The sequence below is a fragment of the Penicillium mononematosum genome (assembly GCF_028829835.1).
Source record: "Penicillium mononematosum strain IBT 11891 chromosome Unknown utg000001l:1.0-4488741.0:1.0-4491989.0, whole genome shotgun sequence".
Taxonomy (NCBI): Eukaryota; Fungi; Ascomycota; class Eurotiomycetes; order Eurotiales; family Aspergillaceae; genus Penicillium; species Penicillium mononematosum.
The window spans coordinates 417,749-442,328 of record NW_026643271.1 but is presented as its reverse complement, the minus strand read 5'-3'; the positions used below and the strand labels follow the sequence as shown (position 1 = coordinate 442,328).

At 49.1% G+C, this 24,580-nt stretch overlaps 11 protein-coding genes across 11 annotated transcripts; 3 read left to right on the top strand and 8 right to left on the bottom strand.

The window, feature by feature from the left end:
* Positions 1-315: 315 nt before the first annotated feature.
* N7519_000144 (RING finger and CHY zinc finger domain-containing protein) lies at positions 316-3,770 on the bottom strand (the record flags this gene model as incomplete). Its single annotated transcript, XM_057286923.1, has 5 exons — positions 316-898; positions 952-1,316; positions 1,367-2,539; positions 3,366-3,414; positions 3,466-3,770. The coding sequence occupies 5 exons, from the start codon at positions 3,768-3,770 to the stop codon at positions 316-318; spliced, it is 2,475 nt and encodes an 824-aa protein (XP_057153006.1).
* Positions 3,771-4,340: 570 nt separating this feature from the next.
* On the top strand, positions 4,341-7,432 carry N7519_000143 (DUF2293 domain-containing protein; the record flags this gene model as incomplete). The annotated part of the gene is made up of 5 exons (XM_057286922.1): positions 4,341-4,475; positions 4,528-4,647; positions 4,704-4,997; positions 5,061-7,216; positions 7,303-7,432. 5 exons carry the CDS (start codon positions 4,341-4,343, stop codon positions 7,430-7,432), a joined length of 2,835 nt encoding a protein of 944 aa, XP_057153005.1.
* A 376-nt stretch (positions 7,433-7,808) lies between these two features.
* N7519_000142 (copper metallochaperone ATX1) lies at positions 7,809-8,104 on the bottom strand (the record flags this gene model as incomplete). Its single annotated transcript, XM_057286921.1, has 2 exons — positions 7,809-7,960; positions 8,017-8,104. The coding sequence occupies 2 exons, from the start codon at positions 8,102-8,104 to the stop codon at positions 7,809-7,811; spliced, it is 240 nt and encodes a 79-aa protein (XP_057153004.1).
* A 291-nt stretch (positions 8,105-8,395) lies between these two features.
* Positions 8,396-11,460, bottom strand: N7519_000141 (uncharacterized protein; the record flags this gene model as incomplete). Its single annotated transcript, XM_057286920.1, has 3 exons — positions 8,396-10,059; positions 10,112-11,308; positions 11,358-11,460. The coding sequence occupies 3 exons, from the start codon at positions 11,458-11,460 to the stop codon at positions 8,396-8,398; spliced, it is 2,964 nt and encodes a 987-aa protein (XP_057153003.1).
* A 284-nt stretch (positions 11,461-11,744) lies between these two features.
* On the top strand, positions 11,745-12,593 carry N7519_000140 (kinetochore Spc25 family protein; the record flags this gene model as incomplete). Its single annotated transcript, XM_057286919.1, has 2 exons — positions 11,745-11,976; positions 12,049-12,593. The coding sequence occupies 2 exons, from the start codon at positions 11,745-11,747 to the stop codon at positions 12,591-12,593; spliced, it is 777 nt and encodes a 258-aa protein (XP_057153002.1).
* A 147-nt stretch (positions 12,594-12,740) lies between these two features.
* On the bottom strand, positions 12,741-14,121 carry N7519_000139 (SKI complex subunit WD repeat protein SKI8; the record flags this gene model as incomplete). The annotated part of the gene is made up of 7 exons (XM_057286918.1): positions 12,741-12,921; positions 12,973-13,159; positions 13,212-13,305; positions 13,361-13,527; positions 13,586-13,846; positions 13,906-13,942; positions 14,008-14,121. The coding sequence occupies 7 exons, from the start codon at positions 14,119-14,121 to the stop codon at positions 12,741-12,743; spliced, it is 1,041 nt and encodes a 346-aa protein (XP_057153001.1).
* A 592-nt stretch (positions 14,122-14,713) lies between these two features.
* N7519_000138 (mitochondrial 54S ribosomal protein bL32m) lies at positions 14,714-15,187 on the bottom strand (the record flags this gene model as incomplete). The annotated part of the gene is made up of 2 exons (XM_057286917.1): positions 14,714-14,785; positions 14,854-15,187. The coding sequence occupies 2 exons, from the start codon at positions 15,185-15,187 to the stop codon at positions 14,748-14,750; spliced, it is 372 nt and encodes a 123-aa protein (XP_057153000.1). The 3' UTR covers positions 14,714-14,747.
* A 288-nt stretch (positions 15,188-15,475) lies between these two features.
* aspD (septin aspD) lies at positions 15,476-16,943 on the top strand (the record flags this gene model as incomplete). Its single annotated transcript, XM_057286916.1, has 6 exons — positions 15,476-15,614; positions 15,676-15,804; positions 15,860-15,941; positions 15,996-16,133; positions 16,195-16,408; positions 16,463-16,943. 6 exons carry the CDS (start codon positions 15,476-15,478, stop codon positions 16,799-16,801), a joined length of 1,041 nt encoding a protein of 346 aa, XP_057152999.1. The 3' UTR covers positions 16,802-16,943.
* A 233-nt stretch (positions 16,944-17,176) lies between these two features.
* N7519_000136 (guanylate kinase) lies at positions 17,177-18,033 on the bottom strand (the record flags this gene model as incomplete). Its single annotated transcript, XM_057286915.1, has 5 exons — positions 17,177-17,413; positions 17,470-17,600; positions 17,655-17,762; positions 17,838-17,942; positions 18,024-18,033. The coding sequence occupies 5 exons, from the start codon at positions 18,031-18,033 to the stop codon at positions 17,177-17,179; spliced, it is 591 nt and encodes a 196-aa protein (XP_057152998.1).
* A 339-nt stretch (positions 18,034-18,372) lies between these two features.
* Positions 18,373-20,272, bottom strand: N7519_000135 (putative Golgi matrix protein; the record flags this gene model as incomplete). Its single annotated transcript, XM_057286914.1, has 6 exons — positions 18,373-18,614; positions 18,678-18,784; positions 18,844-19,559; positions 19,613-20,032; positions 20,088-20,191; positions 20,239-20,272. 6 exons carry the CDS (start codon positions 20,270-20,272, stop codon positions 18,373-18,375), a joined length of 1,623 nt encoding a protein of 540 aa, XP_057152997.1.
* Positions 20,273-20,881: 609 nt separating this feature from the next.
* On the bottom strand, positions 20,882-21,760 carry N7519_000134 (uncharacterized protein; the record flags this gene model as incomplete). Its single annotated transcript, XM_057286913.1, has 4 exons — positions 20,882-21,282; positions 21,345-21,505; positions 21,593-21,641; positions 21,688-21,760. The coding sequence occupies 4 exons, from the start codon at positions 21,758-21,760 to the stop codon at positions 20,882-20,884; spliced, it is 684 nt and encodes a 227-aa protein (XP_057152996.1).
* Between the last annotated feature and the right edge of the window lie 2,820 nt (positions 21,761-24,580).

The window sequence follows — 24,580 nt, the reverse complement described above, 5'->3', positions numbered from 1 at the left end:
GATGAATCATCAGACCAAAGGCATCTTTGTAGTCACCCCATGTGTAAAGGTACACAGAGTGACGGAGCTATCGCCTTAGTACAGAATGGTTTTATCAACCCGATGGGTACCGGGTTAGAGATGCTTCTGAAATCGAACCCCATTAACGGGGTAGAACTGTGTTCAAGTTGAACAGTGTTCATTTCTCGGTGCACGGCTTGACCGGGGATAATTGACGAGGCAAGAATAGATAGAGCTGCTGGGTCACATTTCCCAGGACGATAAATCAACCCACCACCAGCCATCTGAGTTCATGCGTAAACGTCTGCATCGGCTTCATTGATGGCCAAAAATCTGGATGTGATCTTGATCTTCCTCTTCCTCTTCGTCGTCCTCAGTACCATGAGAACCATCCGATTCAGCCGAGTCGGAGGACTCTCCGTCTTCGTCTTCTTCATCCCCAGTTTCCAATACTTTTTCAACTGATTTAGTCTCACCGCCAAACAGTCCATATCGGTATGTAAGCTTCTTGCTCAAGAAATTTAATGCACCGTAATCCTCATTCTCGCCACGAGATGGACCTCCAAAGAAGGGCATCGATGAAGGCTTCTCTGATTCACGCTCAGTCGGCAGTCCAAAGTAATTGCTGACGACGGGCGAGACAGCACGGCCTCGTGTGATGTTATAGGATGAGAATCGCCTAACGGGTTCAGGCGACATAGGAACACTGAGTCGTGAACGAGGAACCGATATGTTATTGACATTCAATGCTGCCAGGGAAGATGACATCGAGTCATCGTTCTCAATGACTGAAGACGATCGAGGCCGAGGAAGGAGGTCTTCCCCGGAGTCCTCATCAGGCTGAGCAGACATGTCTCCGTGCAAGATGCGAAGTTGGGCCGTATTGTACGACTCACATCTAGATGCTATTAGCAGGTGTTGATCGCCCTTTTCTCCCCGAAGAGTACATACAAATCGCATCTTAAGCCGAGCCAGTGATACTTGACAACTGACTTCGAACCGCAGTCATTGCAATAAATAAGGCCTTTGGTATCCTTGAACTCCTCGGGCATAGGCTGGCTCTCGATGGTGCGATCCAGGTTTCGGAATGTCGACTCCATATTGGTGATGGTCTTGCTACAAAGGGGACAACGGAACGAACTTTTAGAGTACTCCGAGAGACACTTGTGGTGTATGCTGTGGCCACATCGCATGACAACGACGGTTTCTGGAGAAGTGAACATGTAGTCACCACATATGGGACAGTCACACTGGGTGGACCGTTCAATGCAACGATGGGTGTTCTCGATGCACATAGGAAGACAAACAGAGCATGTCTATAATGTTGTCAGTATCAGCATCATCTAACCTATGTTGGAGCTCTTACTTGGCAATGGAAGAAATCCTTCCCCAATCCCTGCCCAATTCGACATATACCGCAGTCGCTGCAATGATATATGCTCTTTTTGCTGTCATTATCCCAGAGCTTGCAAATCTCGCAATAATACTGTGCAGTTTGCTCGTTGCACCGTCTGCAGTTCTGCGCTGCAGGCTGTGCATGCCCGCATAGCATACAGAGCATGTGCTCGGTGTCTCGGCGAACGAGAATGTGGTCTTCCACTTCGTCATGGCAAAAGCGGCAGGTATACCATTTTTTGCAAGTGTAGCACTCAAGTTTTACGTTGCGCTGGTAATGCACACATCCAAGAATAGTCTCTTCTTGTTCTTCTGTGTCACAGTCTTCATCCCCAGTTTCAAGTTCCGGTGGTTCTGTTTCTGCCTTGGGTACGAAAGTGGGCTGCATATCTTCAGTTGTGAGATTGAAGGTGCTGTCATATAGAGGCACTGATTCGGTGTATGGTGAGCCCGGTCTAGAAGTATTGATCACCTCGGCCCGGGAAGTCCTCGGGCTTGTTGGCAGTTTCTGGCTCGGTGGACTGGATGTGCTTGGGAGCTCACGGGATGAGTTGTAACCTTCTGTCATCAGGCCGTGAACCATTCGCGCCTTTTCAACATTGGTCAGGCCCAACTCCCTAATTGCGATGATCTTGCTTCTTAGAACTCCCATCCCATCATCTGCCGGAAGCGAAGACTGTGTCAGCCCTTCCGGATCCAAGGCATTGTCTAAAGATCGCCGAGGCTCCCCGATGGCTATTCCTGAAGCTGCATATTGTGGCTCACTGGGCAAGTTTGGCACCTCGCTGGGGTGTGAATCTTGTGGATTCCCTGAACCGTCCGGCTGCGCGGTGACGTCTATTTCATATGTGGAATCAAATGAGCCGTCTGTGGTCGCAGCTATGTTTTGGATGGATCCCGACGTGTTGTGGGTCACTGATCGAGTGCCCTCCGCTTGCAAGTTTCGGCCATCCATCTCTTTCGGTAGGGTTGTGAAGAAAGGAGGGCTATGCAGGGACCCCGCACCCGCATCTCCGCAGTTCGATTTCTGTCCGTGATCTTGATCCAGTTGAGGACCAAATTTATGGTCTTCACTATTGCAAGAGGGGTTTGTCGGCTCGTTCAGGTGGAATTTAGCCTGGTCGTCATTCGGTTGTTTGCTCGGCTGGGGTGGTAGGGGGAACGTATTCCAATTTGGATCAGCAGTGAGGAAATGAAACCACTCATGAAGGGCCGTAAACCAGCATCTCACTAAATCACTTTAGATGCTCGGAATCAAGCAAAATCAAACCCAAACTTGGAGCTGAAACAGCAGGCATCGTGACATGTGACGTCCACGGGCACCGCCTCCGATGCTGAATCATCGTCACATGCTCAGGGCTGGGACTGGAGCCTGAGAGTGCACGATTTTTAGTTGGACTCGGTTGGACTCGAAAGTCAAGAAACATTCGGAAAGAGGATGGACTATCATTTGATTTAGAATTTTATTCAAAGTATTCTTGCACGTAGTCTCTCATCAATGCTGTCTTCCTGCAGTGCCATTACACTCAGCATACTATCTACCAATGAGTCTCAAAGCCTAGAGACGAAGATTAGCTCTACAACGGTGTACTTAATGCCAAGGCATATAGAGTGCCATTGACATAATGTGTTGTATGCCATAAGATTGTCCAGAAATACAACGCACGATGCTGATCTAGAGGCAGGACGGGTCATCGTGTCCTACGGAATCCTGAGGCGATTGAGATATTTACCGGTGTTCTGATCACGGCAATACCCGGTATGTGCAATCCCCTTTTTGGGCGAGCTGCCTCGCGTCGATGTGGATTCATGCCCAAGGGAAGCACTGAGGCCTAACGGACGCACGATCAGGCGTAGCGGGTCGGATCAGCACCGAGGGAAAGTCGAGAACCGCGGAGTTCGAATCATCTGAGACATGTCCCTAGACTCTCATTCAAACGGTCAAGTGTCAAGTTGTAATGGTCAAAGACGCTTGTCCGCAACTGGTTCTCTACATGACCGAGTCCCAGGGATCGTGGACTGAGGCCAAGTCAGCGGTTTTCTTCTCCACTTCTGCCGGTGGACACTCACACGCGGGGCTCTCTCGCAAGGTGACCTTGCTCCCAATATCTAGCTAGCAGAAGGTTCTTCAAAATCTTGTGTTCCATGCCCGCGACCTCTGTAGCTCGTTCGAGAAAACGAAGGGTGTTGGTGATTTTGGCAGGATCAAATTGTTCGGAAGGGAAGGAACGATAGGAGTTTCGCAAGGATTTTAGAAGAATATGGCGACCCGGTGTCGAATACTGAATTGCTTTCAACCCCTGTCGGTAGAGGTGACGGTATGCGTGGATCATAGCTCGTTGATCCACCTTCATGGACTGGATTGCAGCGTTCATATCCGATCTATTGGACAAGTCCGAGCCAACGAATCTGCAGATGTGCAATGAGACGTAAAACAGACGGAATCAATGGAGATCTGAAGTGTTAAGTGCAAAACGTTGGAGAGAAGAGTAAAAGACGGTCAAAGTTGGGGAAAGGCCTCAGGCAGGACTAGCCCGATCGGGAGAGGTGATTTGGGCCGCAATAGCAATCTTATCAATCCCTCTGGCTCTCTGGCTCTCTCTCTCTCTCTTTTCCTCTCTCTCCATCTTTCCTCCCGCTAATATTCTCGTTTTTTCTTTTCTGTTTGCTCCTTGCTACTCGCTCCTTGTTCTTATTCAAGGTTGACCCGAAGGCCTCACATTAAAGGCCTTATTTCTGTTTCGGGCGACCGCGGGGTGCCTTTACTTCGTTGTCGCAGTGCATAAGACGTGACCTTGCTCACTTTCCCAGCACGCCCTTCGTCCTGAACCAAACGAAGAGACAGGTACCATCTACCGGTTCACATCACACGTCTGGTACATATCGGGAAGAATGTGTTGAAAGCCTCATCTTCACGAGGTTCTGCCATAAGCTGAACCAGAAGTATGGCCCGTGTCACAAGGAGGGCTGCCTCGGCCTCGGCCAGGCATGGCGCCGGCCGGGCTGTCCAAAGAAGAGCAAGAAGACACAAAGTCATTATGGAATCTGTCACCCAAGAAAAGAAGAAGCTTCGGAGTGTGGTATGTATATTCGCTGCTTCACCGTCACCAAATGATTAACAAAAATGTGCAGATCTGTTTTGAGGCGCAAGCACCAAGTGGTTACACCTTCATTCCTGCAGGAAATCCGCAACTCACTACAACGTGTAAGGAGCGGTGTCGAGCCGAGGGTCTCCAGATCCATGCAGTATCGGTGAGAACCCCATCTGGTTGCTCATGGCCAACCCTGCTTATTTTTTTTTTTCCTAGACTACCCCACATCATCGCCATCATAACCTGTCTCAGCATGTTCATCGGATAGGATATCATTTTCCAAGCACCGTGGTGGCAGCTGTTTGCTCAGAGCTAGGGTTCTACCTCACAAGCACTGGTAAAACAGTGCCTAGTACCTTTCCCACGGACAGGATAGAGAATTCAAAGCGGGCTGATTCTGAAATTTCTCAAATAACCCTCAACACAGAAGCACGGGATGCCTTAAAGGATCTCTTTCCGAACATACCAGACAAAGATTTGAATCAAATTATCAAGACCGCTTTTCAAAAGGTACGTATATACCCAATCTTGATCTGAGAAATGAGGATGTGGAAAACCTGATATACAAAAAAGGGCCAGAACAAGGTTGGGACGGCCACCGAATTGCCTTTGGCTCGCAGAGTCCAACTTGCCGTGGTTGCTCACGTTCGACATGTCTACACTGACTACGATCGCCTCCTGAAAACCACTTCATTCCATGAAGCTAGAGGGGTTGTTGAACACACGACACTAGCAAAAGTCATTGAGTGGCGAGGGGATGATGAGAATGGCCAAACAGTTCTGGAAGATGTTTTCCGCGAGGTGATCGTTATCTCAGACGACGAAGACAGTGAATCAGAAGAAGAGACGGCCGATTTAGCAGGTCACCAGAACACCAGTGTGGAAATACTTCCAAGCGATACTCAGGCCCATGAGATTCGGAGCCAGCCTATCAACAATACCAATCCTCTTGGTCGGGATCTCGCACGGGAGCTATCTGAGGAAGCGCCGCCTGGGTTCCGATTTGTCACAAGAGCCCCAGCCACAGATACCATCAACCGTCGAGGATTTAACAGGTACAAAGCATGGACCCGCGCTGTCAAGGAATATAGAGAGGGTATACAGGGTACTCAACAGGCCAGATTTTCCGGTGCGCCGGCTGAAAAGCAAAGCCCACGATATGCCGAGCAGCGCATTACTGCCCAGGAAGTGCCCTCTCCTAGGCGCCAGGATATAGTTCCCAAGCAGTACGCCGAGGTTCATCGGCGAGTCGCTCCGGGCTCAGCCAGTAATGATAACCAGGCACATCGAGTGCCCGCTATTCCACTAATGGACCGACAGGTGGCTAAGAGACATGTAGGTGTCCAGGAGAACTATCTTCACTCGGATGTCCAACAAAAATACTCAGCCCATGAACTGAACGCCAGGCCAACTGGACTAACTAATCAGGAATCGCCCGAGTTGCAAATCCTAGAAGAACTCTCTGGGCCTAGAAATGTGAACATGAGCCACTCGCAGGATGTTCCTCCCTCCAGGATGGAGCCCAGATTTCGACAAGAAAGACTGCCTCCTCAGTCGGACCGGACCAATGCACCTGTGTTCGTGAGCGGACCAAAGGACAACCGTCAGAAATTGACCCCAGTGGGACGCCGCCCTGACTCCGGCAATTCCCCTCTTCTCAGACTAGGCTCAAACACACAGGATTCTATCTTGCCCTCGATTGAAAATCCCCGGCCACCAGAAAGCCGGCGAACTGATGGTGCGAATCCCTTGGTACATATGACCAACAAAATGTCCCTCCGGTCTGTCACGCCAGGGCGTCCTCAAGGAGAGATGATGCATCACCCCGATGTCATTGAAAAGGAAGGTGACAGCGGACAAGCGAGCAAAAGAAGGCGTCTGGCATGCCGTGAAGGTTCTCGAACCGAGTCCCGCCCAGACCCGTGGAGTGCAAGGCCTATAGGACTTCCCGTTTCCGATGGATTCGGACCACCCTCTTACCGTCCGGTTGAGCTTGTGCCAGACCACCGAGCCCAGGATCAGCCTCATTTCCGCCGGGACTATCTGCCAGTGGTACCGCCCCCTGTTGTAGGACACCAGCGGGAGAGGAACCCCAATGCGTTTTCTTATTCCAGCGCACAACATGGCCCGGAAACAAGGTCAGTCTTGGGTCGACAGCCTATCAGTGGACCACACGAGCCTCAGTCTCAGGTTGGGCTTTCCGGTACCAGTATCATTGCCTCGGAAGGGGATCGCAATTTCAGAGCGGCCCCGGCCGTTTCCGACTCTGGACCGTGGCATCTCTATCATGGTGATCGTAGTTTCCGTTCGGATTGTGTTCCGAAAGAGCCGCGGGTCATTCGGCGCACCCGCATTGACGGTGGCCGCCCTTTATCAGAGAACGTCCACCCAGACAGGAACCTGTATGCCGAGGACTTCGTCCGGCATGTTGACCACCGTGAGCCCCCTCCATTTGAATACGTCTCCAGGCGCGCAGATCCAGCGGCCAAGCCCATTGGAGAATCTTCTCAGTCCGCCCGGACTCGAGACCTTGACTACCTTGGCACAAAGAATCTGTCTCAGACCCAGGTTTCCTCAGATCAACACAGGCCCTTGCCCATAGGACGAGTGGCTCCTTCCCATGACCACCTTCGCACCTTTTCAGACCCTGTGGGAAAGATCCAGCCTCACGTGTCCCTCCCTCCGGTCCCTCGTGAAAGACCAGCCAGTGGCGGGTTTAACTCCTCGCGGTAAGCCTTCATTGGGGAAATCGACCAGTTCAACAACACAACTTTCCCCTATCCCTTGGGAAGCTCCTCCACTAACGCAGACACAGACCATCCTACAATTACCCTCCCTCATCCCAGACTATGGAGCAAGATCGCCCAGTCTACGTTCAAAGAGTTGAACCACGCCCACCCTACTATTCCCTCCTTGATGGAAGACATGTTGTCATTGTTGATTAATTAATTCTACCTTCTACCACACCCCCCCTTTTGTTTCGAGTTTTTTGTATTCGCATTGCATTGTCCATGATACCCTTGTGCATATTCTTAGAACCTCTCTCATGGGTCACAGTACCAATTTGAATCGGGAACTGCAGTTCCCGCCATTTATATCTATTTCATATCAGGTCATTTATTATTCATGGGAATTCCAGATCAACCTTAGAACCTTCCAAAGTTGGAATGCATGCTGTTGGTATGTTCTGCCTAGCACTGCCTGTCCAGTCTAGTCTTGGGCCTGAGTTCCTCGAGCTTAAGCAAGCTGAGTTTTGACTTCCCTCATGCAAGAATAAAAGGGGGTATATAAGACCGGGAACACAGTGAGCATGAAGAGGATCTAAACCTCCTTGCTCTCCCCATCCGCCTCTCCACTGTTCACAGCCTTGCCGGTCTTCTTGATCTTCTCCAGCACATCAACGTAGGAAAGAGTGGGTTCGGTGGTGACATTGACCGTCTGGGTCTCGAGGCTGACGTCGAAGGTCTTGACGCCTAAAGACCAGCGTGTTAGGATCAAAAAGCGATGAAACCAGCCACGCGGTGCTTACCTTCCAGCTTCTTGAGGACACGCTCTACGGCACCGGAGCATCCACCGCAGGTCATAGTCACATTGAACTTGTACTGGTGGTCAGACATGGTGGGAATTTGGTGGGTGCGGGGTGTTGGAAGAAGAGAAGATGCTTGGCGGGGAATAACCAGTGTGGACTGCCCAGGTGGTTTGTTTCAGATATATATAAAAAAAAACAAAGGACGAAATACTCCGTAGTCGACAGAGAAAAGGGAGGATTATATATTTACTATTCTACATATAATACATATGTTCTGATATTCTCGATTTGTCATTCATTTGAGAAATGAGCCATATTTGCGATTGGTGGATGGCACCTATAGCAGGGCGAATAGAGTAGTAGTATATGAATGATTGAATTATTTGATATATAAAAAGCCATTTCTAAAATCCAGCTTCTCTTTTTTCTTCTTTTTCGGCTTCTTGAGTGCGCGGGCACCAAAAGCTCCCCGCTCCATCTGGGTCATCGACATACCATCCATAGGCTGACTACTACTGATGTTGAGTCGGGGAGGTGCAAGTGGCTGACTGCCCCATGTTCGGACCATAGGGACTGCCGGAGTCGAAGGGAGGGATTGGTCACGAGTCTGTGAGCGCTTCTTCCGTCTGTTCTTGGATGTGCGCGCCTTTGAATTCCGCGTCTCCTCGTCTTCGGCTCCCTCCCACACATAGTGTTGGGGATTGGTTCCCACCGGCCAGTGTGAGAGGAGGTTTGCCACTTTCCGTGTTGTTGGACGTGGGGTTTTGAATTTGATGAATGCCGAGAGGCCACCGAGGACTGGGACTGCGGTGTACTTGGATTGCTGGACTGGTATCGGGTCCCGTCTGGATCCAGAGGCTCGGCTTTTGGCTATTGATGACTGGCTTGAAGGGATCTGTGATGATAATAGTGCGAAGTAGCTCGATTGCAGGAATTTGTTCTGTGCCGCGGCCTTCTCATTTGCCTTCTCATTCGCTCGGTCCTCGACGGGATCCGCGGGCTTGGATAGTATGATGCTATCCAATGAGGTAGAGATTTTGATTAGGCGTGAAAGGATGAGATCGGCAGCAACTCCCCGAATGAGTTTCTCCTTCATGAGTCGTGTCTGCACGGGGATGACGCGAGGCAGGGTAGACATCCAATCATCGACCATCCGATCATAGGTATTTAGAAGATCCCTGTCTGCTTCGCCTGACAGTTTGGCTGGCATGCCATAACCCCTGCGGGATGGGATTGGTAGAAGCATATACCGACAATGAGCGTCGGGGTCCGGGTGCTCAGGCACGAGTGCTGACATGAGTCGTTTCAGATCCTCTGCACTTTCATCGAGGCCCTCTGCCAAAACTCTCTTGCCGGTCAATTCAACAATGCTCCTACCTGGAGGTCGCTTCGATCCATTCTCCATTTCGCCTTGTAGAATTGCCGTTAACCCACCAAGTGTCCTTGGTTTGGGCCTTGGTCTCTTCTTTTGCTTTTTCCGACGAATTTTCATATTCCCTGTCGCTATTCTGTAAACGCCCGATAAATCCAAGGTCCATTGCAAGTCCGACTTCGTATTGGGGCGGCCTGTTTCGGGCTTGCAACGACGAACAATCGTTCGCTTTGTCGCGGATTCGTCCAAATCATCCACGATAAAGTCATCGGTGGGTCTGATGTATGATGTCGGAGCATAACGCCTTCTCAACCGCAAGACACTACTTTCACGAAACAAGTCCGGCTCGTCCGGATCGCCACGCGGGCCCTTGAAAGTAGATTCGTGAACGGCAAAATCAGAATCCATCCAGAAAAGCTTGATCAATGGCAAGTGGGCGTTATAGAAATTCCGACCGAGTGAGCTGACAGAGTGCGCAATCTCTCTAAATACGAATCTGGAGAATCGCACCACGGAGTCGCGTTTAGTTGGCGGTATATCTGCCAACAGGGGCGCATCTAGCACCACCGGCTCGGGCACAGATATAGACTCGGTCTCTTCGTCGGATATAAAGGGACATGGGAATGCTTGTACCAATCGATTGATCTGCGAATACAGAACGAGATACACATCTAGACAGTAATTTAGTATTTGAAGTTCTCTTCCAATCGCGCTGGGACATACCTTGGTATACGACTATGTCGCTAATTCGCAGGGTCGTGTCTTCGGGATCTCGGAAGTGCCTCCAGGATACTTGGGGGTATATAGAAAGGCTCGTATCATCGTCGCCAGGGAGGGCTCCGACATCAAACCACAATATTCGAGTTGTCGTCAGGACGAAGAACTGCGATGGCTTGCGCGGGTTTCTTTGGACGGCGAGAACCCATTCAGACTGCTTTGTCATTCCCAGCTCAACCGTGCGTGGTGGAATCTGGTTGTCGGTGAAGGCATAGATTATGACACTGTGACGATTGGAGACAACTATCGATCCAACATTATGGACCCACTCGACAGATGCCCAGCCATCAAGCCGAGGACAACTATGTTTACGTTTGTAATCCCGCAAGGGCAACGAGCCCGATTTAACGAGCTCGACAGCCCAAGTGGACTGCTGGAGACGCTGCCTGCCGGTGATCTCCCAGACACTCCACTTGCCTCTGATATCTACAATGGCGAACTGTCTCTGATACCAGGGGTTGAAGGTCACGTCGGCATGTGAGAAGCCACCAGTTCGCGACACAGATACCTCCGCGATTGGATTCGCACCCAGCCGAGAATTTTTCAACGGCTTGGAGGATCCCAGTATGGTATCTTCCGGGAAGTGCATAGGCACAGGATCCCACTGGTAAAGAGGTCGGAATATTGTAGTCTTTGTCTGGAGACGAGCCGCCATGAAGACGGGCTTCTCCTCCAAGGGACGTGCAAAGCGTACTTGACGTACCGGCGCGCCACAGTTGGACCATTCAGACATTTCAACGTCACTGATTGACGGAGCACGAAATGCTAACTTCTGTGGAGAAGTCAACTCCAAAATTTCCTCTTCCAGTGTTCGTAATGAGATTATATTACGAGATGCTCCGGTAACAGCCACCGCGATCGGGACTGAGCGTAGTCTCTTGTCATGACGCCTTTGATCCACCGCATAACCGATATCGAAAAGCTCAGAGATCTCCGGGTCATATTTCTCGGTTATAGTCGTAACGGTTTTTGACAAAGGTTCAGCGCGAATGGAGGACCATGATGCCGATAAATCGGGATAGGCGGTCGTGATCAGTTTCCTGGGGTTCTTCGGTGCTACTCTGGGTATTGGTTGAGCTTTGGCTGGGGGAAACGGCGATGGGATTGTCGTCTTGGTCACTCCGGTATACTGGATCGACGGGGCTTGCGAACATATTAGCTGGTTCGGAAGAAAGTGGGCTCAAGTACTTACATCTAGCAAAAGAGCGAGTAAATATCCAGTCCTGCTCGTCAGGAAGGTAGATAGCCCGTCCTACGTGCCCATAGTGGAGAGCACTGCCTGGATGTTCATCCATCGGATCTTTCTTTGCTTCTTGCGATCAGTTGAGGACCCGGCCAAACCATGTCGATACTGCAATAGTAAGAGCCCAACTGTTCATATACATATGCGCATAATGTGAGGATGCGAAGAGAGTCGACGGAAAGTCGGGAAGTTTTTTTTGGATCCTTATCGATAAGACTCGGAATTGTTGCGCCGCAACCCAAAACACACCTTATGAACTCTCTGGCATTGTTCCCCGCGTCCTCGACTTCACCACTTACCACTTACCACTCACCACTCACAGTTTAATTATCAGATATGACTTCTTCATTTGAACCGTCACTCTCGACAAGTGGCATGCGCCCACCGCTCGCCTCGGCGGATGCGCCGTCAATGGCAGACTCATTGCCCAGCATCAACTTTGGATTCGAGGACTTGCGCAATTCCATGGCACAATTCACAGTGAAGTTCGACGCATTTATTGAACGTGGTCGCAAACGGCTCTTGGAGGAACGGAACCAGTTCCACATTAATCTGGCTGAATATGAAGGTATGAGTTGATAATTGAAACTCCCAATATTCCCATCGCGTTCCATGACTGCATCCTAACGCAGCCTGTCAGAGGACGAGCGCATGCGACAGCGCGATATTGAAATTCTCAACCTCAAATCACAAACCCACGAACAAACCCTCCAAAAGGAAGCGGCCGAAGCGGCTGAAATGCATGCGGCTATCTCATCTATCACCTTGGAACGCGATGCCCGCCTCGCCAAACGTGACCGTCTGAAGCAGCAGATTGCCGAGACTCAGAAAGCTATCAGTCAAAAAGTCGAGGCACAAAAGTCTCACGCACAACATTTGGATGCACAATCTCGTCTCAATTTTCCGGAGTTGGAGTTTTGGCAGGATTACCTTTGCCTTCGAATTGAAGGTGCTGGTCGTGAGGACCGGTTAAAGTTCGTCTACAGTCATCTATTGGAGAAGGACTGGGAGGCGGAGGCTTGGTTTGAATTGGGCACCGCCAGTCGCGACTACGAGGTTTTCCACACGCGCCCCAAGGTTGACCGGGATGCTTTGGAGCATGTGGTAGATCTCGTCAACGATGACCGAGACTTTGGGGCATTCTTGAAGCGGATGCGCAAGTTGTTTGTTGAGACGATGAACTAAGGACGAGTACAAGGGGGTTTGGGGCTATTGTTATTATTCCAAATACGAATTTCATGATTTTTTATGCATAATTCAGTAAGGTTTCCATTGAAATCGTCATAATGCGGTTGCAAGGACATTTCTGCAACCCATGCTCAGATACTCCTTTTACCCAGTAGCCTCGCGGTAGAATGCAATGCTGCGGTTTGCGCCAGCGGTGGCAAACCCTTCCGTCTTCCCGACCTTGGGAAGCCACTTGGCGCTCCAAACGGCTTTATCCGTCTCTGAGTGTGTAGCGACACAGGCCTTGGTCTCCATAGACCAAACCTTGACCTTGCCGTCAAACGAACTTGGAAAATGTCAGCTTGTCGTCATATAAATGCATAGAATATTGACTGACCTGCTCAGAAGGTACTCGCCAGTGTCGCTCCAGGAAAGGGACAAGATCCAGGCAGAGTGCCCTGAGAGATTGGCGATTTGTTCACCAGAGGAAGCATCGTACAACACAATGACCTTGGAGTCGCCGGCAGCAGCTAGAATCTTGCTTCTAGGCGAGAAGGCCACAGCACGTACGGGATTGACCAAACCTAGGCTGGATTAGAACTTGTATTTCAGCTTGGCTCAGTCAAGTTCACTTACCTAAGAGAGAGAATGGCATACGGCCTGTTTCAGTGCTGAAGATGTAGACTGCACCGTCTTCATGACCTGAAGCGATCAATCGACCATCGGGAGACTAAACGACAAAGTTAACAAGGGCCACTATACAGCTGCAGGATTTGAAATCTCACCAAGTCGATGCAAGTACCAAAATTGCCTTTGGTCTCATGGTCACGAATGCGAATGCCATCGGCACTCAAATCCCATACATTAATGCGCCCCTCCTGCGTGACACCAGCAAGATACTGGCCATCTTCAGAAATAGCTATGGCCCAGGCGTCGGCACCTGTGAGGTCCGCTGTGCTCCTATTAGGCCCATTGCACCCTGTGGGTTATCAAAGAGGGGTAGTGCTTACCAGTCAGTTTTCTGTCTGCAGTCCAATGGCCATCCTGGCAAGACCAGGCCTTGATTTCACCATCAAATCCTGCGGTGATTGCACGGGAGCCATTCCCATTGATCACGATGTGATGGCAGCCAATGGTGTGAGCACCATCAATGGACTGCACCAGAGGAAAGTCAGCGTCCGTGGTGGAATGTACTTTGATGGACGAGGCACCCGAGGTAGACAGAATTTGTTTGTCGGTTATAGCCAATGAGAAGATATCAACAATGTGCGCTGTAAAACAGATATTAGCCAGATCACGCTGCAGGATATATGGGCATCAGGAAGCCCACCATTGTCCGCAGAACCTCTCGAGAGGTATTGTTTCGACTAAATATATCACTTAGTAATGACTTCCATTATTAATATATTTTTTTTTTCTGGTTCGATCTTACCATTCTGATGATGCCGAGCTCTCTCAAGGCTGTGTCGAGACTTTGCTTGCGGAGGAACAATGACGTTGGGGCCCGAAGGCCCGTTCCGCCTTTATCGCCGCTTTTTTTGTTCATTGCGATTTTATAAGACACTTGAAGATGGATGATTACCACAAATCTACCTAGGTAGGTCCATAAATGTACTGTGTTATATCTTCTCTGATGGGCTTATCTCTACAATTGAATCCCAAGTAAAGTAATCAAGCTGTTAAAAGTCAATCAAGGTTGAGATAGTTTCACGCTGTACTTGATATCGACACTACGTGTATCAAGTACCTCCTACCTACTGTCTTGACTACATGACCACAAATATAATATCGAACTAACTAGAGACAGACATGCTCATATATGTATAGAGTAGTAAAGTCGTAATGGCATGAACAGATTATTTCCGGTTATTTCCAACTGGACCATCTGTTTCGGCGTAACTATAACATCGACAATCGTAGTCCATTTGCTCTTCAGATCTACATGGAAAAAGAGGTAAATTGAATAAGATCACGTTCAAATTCGACTACATCGAATTGTTATAAAGTCATATTGAAACATTTCCCCGCAAAACCCAGACGCCAGTTGCCATGCAGCATATATCCACAACCAATTCTAGAAATACAATCTTTTTTTTGGAGTTCGAGATTGGGATTTCAAGAACATTGATCTTGATTCTCCAAAGACAAGCCCTTATTTCTTGCAGTGCTCTCTCATGCCATGTCCAGGGTCCTCCACGATTCCTTGATGTCTGTGGAAGAGTCAGCTTTTCTGCAATAACCATAATCCATGTTTATCCAGCTTAGACTCAAATCCTACCTTTAACACAGTTCGGGCACAAAAGATGGGCACGCTTGATCTGGCCACAGCCCGGGCATTTATTAAGACTCTTCACGTCTTTGAGGGCCTTGCCGGCCATTTGTCGATGACGCTTCTTCATGTGGGAGGTCTTCTTCTTAGGAACGGCGCGCAGAACGGAATCCCAAAGATCTGACAGAAGAGATGGGATATTGAGAGAGATCGAAACCGGTTGTAAGAATCTGGTCGCGATGGGTGTGATCGGGAGGAACCGAGCGAGTCGGGGGAATTGGAGTGACTCGGAAAGTGAGCGCGACATGGTTGCCGGAGCGAAAGGGAGGAGGCGCAATGCCATAGTGGAGATCGTTTCGAGCAGGAAAAGAGGGGTTGAGATTAAACCGGTAGAGCTATGGTTAAATCAACAAGGTCTGGAAGCAAAAGAGGGAAGATTGGTAGTTTTCTCGTGGGGAGACACTAGTCCCAATTAGGAATAGCGCACCCCTGAGTTCGGAAAGAGGACGATAATAAGGGGTGCTCTTGCTTCAACATACCTACAATATAGGTACTTCTCTTCTCTCCGGGTCTTTTTGGGAATCACAGGGCTTCTGTTACTGTTTCCTTCTTAATCTCTCCTCCATTCATAATGGCCGCCGCTACCACCGCAGCTCAGGCTCAACAGCCCACTGTTTTCCCCCATAGCCATGTCGGTTTTGACAGCATTACCTCGCAAATCGAGCGCAAGCTGTTGAAGCGTGGCTTCCAGTTCAATGTTATGTGTGTCGGTATGTGTTGGGCAATACCTCTGTGGGTCTAAAAGCCTCAGCTAACGCTCTCGCGCGTTAGGCCAAACTGGTCTTGGAAAATCGACTCTGATCAACACTATCTTCGCATCCCACCTGATTGACTCCAAGGGCCGTCTGACGCCCTCTGAGCCCGTTCGCTCCACCACCGAGATCAAGACGGAGTCGCACAGTACGTTTATTATCGGGAACTTGTTCTCAATGCGGAATAGCTGACGAGTGCCTAGTTATTGAGGAGAACGGCGTCCGTCTCCGCTTGAACATTGTCGACACACCTGGTTACGGTGACCAGGTCAACAACGACCGATGGTAATTCGAGCCCCGTCACACTGCAGCTACTAGAACTAAGCTAATCATGATCAGCTGGGACCCAATTGTCAAGTACATCAAGGATCAGCACTCAGCATACCTCCGCAAGGAACTCACCGCTCAGCGTGAGCGTTACATCCAAGATACTCGCGTTCACTGCTGCTTGTTCTTCATCCAGCCCTCCGGCCATGCGTGAGTTTGCCCCGCCCATTCCTTGGAGCTCCTGTGGACTGACCCATTTGACCCCGCATAGCCTCAAGCCCATCGATATCGTTGTTCTGAAGAAGCTGTCCGATGTCGTCAATGTTGTTCCCGTTATTGCCAAGTCCGACTCTCTCACCCTCGAGGAGCGTCAGGCGTTCAAGGAGCGCATCAAGGAGGAGTTCTCCTTCCACAACCTGAAGATGTACCCTTACGATAATGATGAGCTCGATGATGAGGAGCGTGCTATCAATGCCCAGATTAAGGTATGCTTTACCTAGGCGGAGCTGTAATAACCCGATATTAACCTCTAGCTACAGGACATCATTCCTTTCTCGGTTGTCGGCAGTGAGAAGACCATTGTTGTCAACGGCAAGCAAGTTCGCGGCCGCCAGAACCGCTGGGGTGTTATCAACGTCGAGGATGAGAACCACTGCGAATTCGTCTACCTGCGCAATTTCCTGACCCGCACTCACCTTCAGGATCTGGTCGAGACCACCAGCCAGATCCACTACGAGACCTTCCGTGCCAAGCAGCTGCTTGCCCTGAAGGAAAGCAGCGCTGCCGGTGGCCACACCGGTGGCAGCCGGCCCATCAGCCCCTCCGCGGACCGTGAGCTGAGCCGCAACTCCCAGCGCGCAGCCATGAACGGATACTAAACTCTGTAATCTTTCATTTCTGATGCGAGCGCTGTGACCGTTGCGCGACGGCCCTCTCCGAAAACTTACTGTCCTCTTTTGACGCCAGCAGGCCCTTGCAGATATCCCATTTTCCCTTTCTTTTGCGTTTGTTTTTTTTTTTGCTTGTATCCTAAATCCCATCTTGTGTCTTCTCGGAAGAACCATCGAGCTTGTATTGCCGAGGGAAAAGAGAATTGGCACTTCAGTGCTCGTGCCGTCTTTCCATGTACTTAGTTTTCTTAATTAACTTGACGAGAGAAACTTCTATTCTTGGATTGAAAGATACCAAAAGGGCAGTCGCCTCGCTGGTCATGACATCAACTAGATCACATCTCCTATGTGTAATGTAGTATACTATTGCGCAGCACCGAACTTACCACCGTCAACAACCCAATCCCGCAACTCAACATATGCTTTATCTAGATCGTCGTTGACCACAATCTTATCGTGAGCCGCTGGTTGCTTTGCATACTCAAGCTCGTTGCGAGCTTGAGTGAGTCTCTTCTGTAGAGATTCTTCGGTCTCGGTGCCACGACCACGGAGACGCTGCTCCAGCACCTCGAGAGAAGGCGGCGCAAGGAACAAGAAACGCTACGAATCATTAGCAAAGAAACTCTCCCATTATCGGATTTCCTAGGACACTTTACCGCATTAAGATCCGTCCGCTTCACCTGCTTGACTCCTTCCATCTCAATGTCCAGTATGCAGATACGCTTCTTCTCGGCGATGTTCTTGACAGCCTGGACCGATGTCCCATAGAAATTCCCGCCAAATTGAGCTGCTCTACCGGTTAACGGACGCTCGACTTCTTATAGCTAGCAGTGTAACCAACCATGTTCAATAAACCCGTTCTTAGCCACTAGGTCGAGGAAAGCGTCTTTTGTGACAAAGTTATATTCACGGCCATCTTGCTCGCCAGGTCTCGGGGATCGTGTAGTTTCTATTCAGGGAAACGTGTGAGCAAAGTCGTTTGCGAATTCGTTCCACTCCCCTTGTCGCTTGTGTTGGCACTGACCCGAGATAGAGAATCCAAACGTATCAGGATACTCGGCGAACAATCTCTTGAGCAGAGTCGACTTTCCAGTCCCCGATGGGCCCGAAATCACAATAGGGCGGTAGGCTTTAGTATAAAAGTAGCCTTGTCAGTATGTCTGCCTCGCACGGTGGGGTTATGTTCTGCCATGAAGCATTCTTTACTTACCGGAGGCCATTGTAGATGCAGAGTGAGTCGAACGAATGAATGGCTTGTACAACGCTGAGAAGGCACGGAAAGAGAGAGGCATATAAGGGTAAATTAAAGGAAAAAAAGAATAGATCGATTAATTTAGCTCACGGCTTCGTTCCGTCCAAATACAGCTTAGCTTATTAAGGCCTGATTGGCTGTTTCTTGGCGCTTCTGATTATATAATTATATACCTACCTAGGTAGGTATGTAGTACCTAGGGGTATAGATGTATACATGCTATACATACATGAAAGGCAATAATTGAAGATAAAAAGGACCATGTTCTATGACTTTCTCTGCTTTATACATACCATTTCTGCTCTTATTATTTGGGAGGCCCTTGGTGACTTCCTCGTCGCGATGAAGGCATATTACCCACTTCCGCTTCCTGCTCCAGGAAATTAGACCATAGTTCGGCTAGTGTTTCTTTGCTAGAGGCACCATTGTCCATGAACTCCGTTGCCAGATTTGGCGTGCTCGGGGTGCGGAGGGGAGTGCCAGGGACTCGGAGCTTCCCAGGCATACTCGAAGTCCCTGGGCGGGCAAGGCCTGCCTGTTCACGTTGCTCTGTTTTGAATAAATCAGATGGGTTCCAGAAATCCTTCGTTTTTAAGTTTTGTAGTTACTCACCATCGTTCCAGCCTAGGAGTGCAGCAATCAGTTGCAATATTTGGAATTTCTTCGGATCAGATCGGTCTAAAGCAAGGAAGTGCAGGAAATGGTTGGTGACAATATGCCTGTGTATGAAGTCAGCATGTAATCGAGGTGGCTCGAGGTAATAAGGACGCAGGTGTACCTGTCAACATTATCCTCCGGCTTTCCTTTCTTGAGGAATCGTAGGGCTTTCGTCAGATGGTCATTCAACGTGACTGCCTCATGCCGTAGCTTGCCAATGAGAAGGTTCTTCTCTTTGACCTCTTTCTCGAATGGTCGGACTCGCTCAATCTCTTCCTGCGCATTCTGGAGAGCCTTATCGGCGTCAGTGGCCTGCTTCTGTGCTTCCCGCAGAGAGCGTCTGAGGTCCTCGAGTTGAGAATCAGAGCTCTCGACAAGCTCTCGCAGCTCTTGCTTTCGCGCCGATTGAATTTCCTGCAAAGCCCGCTGGAGGCCGTCAACTGTTGACTGTTGGGTGTCACGTTCATGGGTGGCCCGTTCATAACCATCTCTTAGACTGCTAAGCTGCTCCTCCAGATCCCCGACTTTCTCGTTCAAGTTCTCCCGGATAGATCGCTCCTCCATGGCAAGAATTTCCCAGTTATGCATAGCCTCCTTCGCTTGTTCAAACTCCGACTGGAGGTACGACTCTTGCTCGAGCAATTCTTCCTTCTCCTTCAACCAATTCTGTTGGGATAAGTTTGTCCGGTCCCGAAGAGTAGACAGTTCCTTCTCTTTCTCTGCTGAGTCTTCCGATAGTTCTATCAGTTGGGTGGACTTTGAACTGAGCTCATCCTTCAAGTTGTTGTTCTCATCTTCGAGGTCTTCGATTTGTGATCGCGCTAGAGCCAATTCCTCCTATAGGGCGAGATTAGCCAAATATTACGAGGGGTGAATTCTGATCCACGCACAGCATCCTCTTTGAGCCGCTCCCCTAATTGCGATTTGATGGTGTTGACTCGTTCCAGGAGCATCTGGAACTGCGTTTCCGCCTGCTCCTTTTTGCTCTCCGCGTCGTCCAATTTCTGCTGCAGGGCCTCCATGTCTGCGGTGTGCTTGGACTGAATCTCTTCCAATGATTTTCGCATGTCGGCTACTTCGGCGCGTAACGAGTCGCGATCTCGAACAAGTGCATCGAATCGGTCCTTTGGCTCGGTGCCGTCGGAAGCAGGGTCGGAATGGATATCGGTTCCTGAGGGGACATCGCTAGTAGCCACGGGCCCCTGGTTATTCACAGACCGATCTGGTAGACTGCCATCTACCGTGTTAAGCTTGGCGCCGTTGGATTCTGGCACTTGTATGGGGTCCTCGTTGGCATCATGGGGCTCGTTCTTGTGAGGTCTCAGCAAAGGTGCAATGAGAATCAAGGGGAAGTTCACAACATACGTCAGTGTCATCGTGATCGCCTGGCGCATCCTCTACATGCTCGTCGGCCTTGGATTCGGCTTTGGCTTTTGCGGCCTTCTTCTTGTTCTTCTTGGACTTTGCGCCTTTGCGGGGGTCAGTGTGTTCCAATCGACAAAAGCGATGCCCTTACTTGGTGTAGCAGACGGTGGATTTCCCTCACTCATGCTGTGTGGTGTTTGGAAAGAACTTGGGGGGAAGATGGTGAATTCCTAAGGTTACGATACAGGGTAAGCTGTCAACACGGCTAGCGCCCTTTCCGCCCTCCAGGGCTATGCCTAGATGATTAATCTATCTCCATTCCACTTCTCCAGGTCTTTTCCATTCTATTTGCACTTTTTAACTCTTGTCTTTATTTGACTAGCATCTACCTCGATATCTTTGGGTCTTTTATCGTTCTGTACTTATGCGTATGGGGCACACTGCGGGCCTGTACAAATTATAGTTCCCCATAGTATGCCAAGCGAAGTCGCCTATGGTGTATGTCTACTGGAAAAGAACCCTACGAATCTTGTGACATTATGTAGGGATGTCGGTAGTTGGTAAACTCCTTTCCCTATCTCACTATATCTTATTTATTATATAGGATCTAAGTGAATAAAAAGTGGTATGAAGACGGATAAGGGATAGGAGCAAGACTGCTTTCTTGTACTCATATCAATTGCCTTCCGTAATATGTGAACGCGGAATGTAGAGGGTATAATTTTCACTTCGCTGGCTGTTCAAGATAACACATAGGCAAAGGTCTTATCTTCGGGAAAAGACTGCCATGTGGATCACATGAAGTCGTCGAGGAAATCCTCATCACGGTCCTGGTTGTTGCTGGCCTCCATATTCTCTTCCGTGAACATATCATCATATGCATGATCTTTCTGCCACTTGAGCTGTTCATACTCTTGCTGCTTCTTCTTTTCCTTCGCACGCTGTTCATCTCGGGCTTTGCGGTCACTGCGCTGCTTCTTCTTCATGTCCTCTTCCTTCTCGGCTCGGAGATCGGGATATTTCTCGACTCGGGTCTTGTTCAACCGGTTGACAATTGGGTTCTCGCGCTGCTTAACATAGACCTTGCGGACCATCTTGTGATTATGGAATGTGACTTGACCGGCCGCCATTGACCCGTCTTTCTTCAGGTTTGACCATGGTGTGTAGATGATGGTGATGTTATCCTTCTTGTTCCCTTTATACGAAAGTCAGTCTCCCACCGGTACCAAATGCTTGGATACATGTCGAGGGACTGACCTTCAATGGAGTTCGCCTTTGTGAGTTGAGCGCAGTCCTCTAGAAGCGGTTGGGCGATGTTGTCCCATGTTTCGCCTTCTCGAAGTCGTACATAGACGTGTGCACTTGACAAATTGTCGACGTGGAACTGCAAGTGTATAGAGGTGTTAGGGCAGTTGGCGCTGTCGCAAGTCGGAGGGGGAAAGACTGACCCTGTTGCGCAAGAGTATCAGTCCCAAAGTTCTGCAAGTATATACCGGGGAACATACCAGACATCATTGTCCAATCCATATTTTATGAGATCCTCGTCTGACGGCACTGTTAGAAAGTTTATTCCCCTAGGATGACCAAGTCGGTGGCATACTCTCGAATTTGTCCTTGCCGACATAAATAAAGGCGGAGGGTTCGACGACCGTCGACGTGAAATAGAAAACCATGGCAGCAATATCCGACTTTTGTTCTTTTCAAACAATTTTAAGCAAATCGGGTTCTCACAATTCGTGATCGGCGCACATCAAAAGCTGAAATGGCTGGTGGGGGAATCTTTATCTGACCTCGGGACTATCTATGGCTTAGTCAGCGGTATAGATCTCCAGGGCTCGAAGCCAGAGATAATCCTATTCGTCCTCGAAATGTCGAGAATTGAACTTGAGAAATTTTTATTGCCAATTTTTAGTCTAGTCAATTGAGCTTGCCTTTTTATGTCGGTATGGTATAGAAACGCCTGCATCCGGGCACTACAAATGTAGTTATTGTTCGTATAAAAGTAATAGAAAGAGACCGAGTACCTAGGTATGTTTGTACACTGTCTAAACATACGGGAGCAAAATGAGTAAAGAGGTGTCCAAGTGCGAGGATCTACAATTGATATAAGAACTATAGAACATTGAGGATAGTACGTAAGAGAGAGCCCAAGGGTGGTTCATCAGTGTCAAGCAACAATCAAAGGCAAGGATGGACCTGAGCCATTGGATGTAAAACTATACCTAGGTAGGATACTGGCTACATTGGCTTCAGTGGTGAATATCGCCATCCAAAAAGCAATTGACGCAATTGATCAATAATAACATGGCGTGTCATAATAGTATCATTCTCTCTGCCAACGCAAGTTGTTCCAGGAGAAGACATTGGCTCGGGAAGAGACCCAAAGGGTCAAACGAATAGATAGACCGGAAAGGTAATAATACTACCAGTGGCTTAGAAGAGTCACACTGCTTATTCTGTCTGAAAGACAGGATGGAGTGTACCTCAGGGTTCATATAGGCCATAAGATTCACCATCCCGGGTCAGTGTTCGGGATCCTGTTCCCTTATTATTTCCAGATTGACAGCTAAGGAAGTTGTGCCACATCTTCATGAATATCGCGTTGTGTCGGCTGTTTTAGCTAGGAGAATATGCTCTCGAAATTTGAGAGGCTTCCGACACAAATGCAGGCCTGAAACTTGACCGCGACTCCCCATCTGCATCTGACGCAGTATGTGGCACGATTGTTGCATTTGGGGAAATTCCTGCAATATAATCTAAACTCGCTGTGTGAACGGTAGCTGTAGCAGGATTCAAGAACTCTGCTCATGATACTATATGGCCGAGAGCGTGGAAATGCCCTGGTCCTAGTACCCAGGTCTTGCCTTCCATGAATTGCCGTTCTGGTCCAAAACCCAGAGCTGTATAGAGCTGTATAGAGTGTAAAGAGTAGAAAGAGTAGAATGAAGAGCAAGAAGAAGTTGGAAGAAGTCAGAAGTGAAGAAGAGGGAGAACCCGGACATTTAAAGTTGCGGGACCGTTCCAGGCACAAGGCAAATGCACAAAAAAAAAGTCTCCCACTTTTTTCTTCTTTTTCGTCCTTCTCTCTCTCTCTCTCTGGAACACATCTGAGCATTCTGAACTTGACATCCTCTGGAAATTTGATGTTTTGATCCATCTGAATCTGGTCCAATTACGGTTCTTAGGGCTCTATAACTATTCGGCAAAGGGCCTCATTCAAGAACAATGAAACTAAATGCGTCATTTGACGTTGACGCGTTGCCTCTATCGAAAGGGGTAAACAGACAAACGGAAGAAAATATGGGAAAGAAAAGGCAAGAGAAAAGAGAAAAACAAAAAACAAAAAAAAAAAAAGGCCACAAAAGGCGAACGCCTGAATACCTCGGGATTCATCCATGGATACAGAATGTGATTATGTGACCGGACTGCATCGGACAGCCCTGGAGCATACCCGGCAATTTTAATATTCCGAGAAACACGGCGTTTTGGTTTCGGGCGAACCCCTGGAACAGTTAACTATGAGAAAAAAGAAAGAAAGAAAAACTGTGTGATGTCTCATCCATTGGTGGGATCGAGGCCATTTCACCATAAATCCGAAAGGATGAATCATGTGTGAGTGATCTGGAAAGGAACACGCTAACGCGGTGTTTATACTATATCAGACTCAATGATTGGAATGCTTCGGAGGATCCAAGGCCCACGAGCCTCAAAGGACCGCAAGGACCGCAAGGACCGCATCCGCAAGGACCACAAAGGACCACACAAAGGACCAGGACTCCACTTAACTGATGCACCGGACATTGCTCTGGGGCCATGAATGGACCTTTCCTCCAACCGCAATTGGTTCCTCACAGTCGACGGCTTTAAGCGACCTTGACCCTTGAACCCTATAACTCATTGACGAATCACCGGAACGTTCAAAACGGTTTCCGCGTCTCCACCGTCTCATCTGGTTCCTGAGACGGCTTAGTTCGATGCTAGCCCGGAGCATGTCATTAAAATTGCCCGAAAAAACCGTTACGCCAAGGGAGAGGCGGCGCAATCCCGACAGACTACTCCGTTACACCCTTGTGGCCTTATGGATTATGTGTCTTTCCAGGTCTCAATGGTGGTCCCATCCCAAGTCTCTCCTTCTACTCCGTACAGAACATATCCACTGTGGACTATCTTTCCGCTTTGAAACACCCAATTTCGGAATGAAGTCCGACCTGTTCCTGAACGTCCCACAGCTTATAGGCCAACTAATTCCTCTGCATTTACCTTTCTATCGAATGTCACACTTCTGGACATAGCATTTCGGGATCATTGGCCCGGTTTTCCCCTCCCTCTCCCGTTACTCCACACCTGTTCCCATTTAATGAAAAAGAAAAGAAAGGAAAAAAAAAACATTCGGATTTTCTTGTTTGGTCTTATGCACAGTCTCATCTCTTCCGCATTCTACTTGGCCTGAAACCCTTTTCGCTTGTGTCGAGCCCTCGCGGCGCACATCTTCC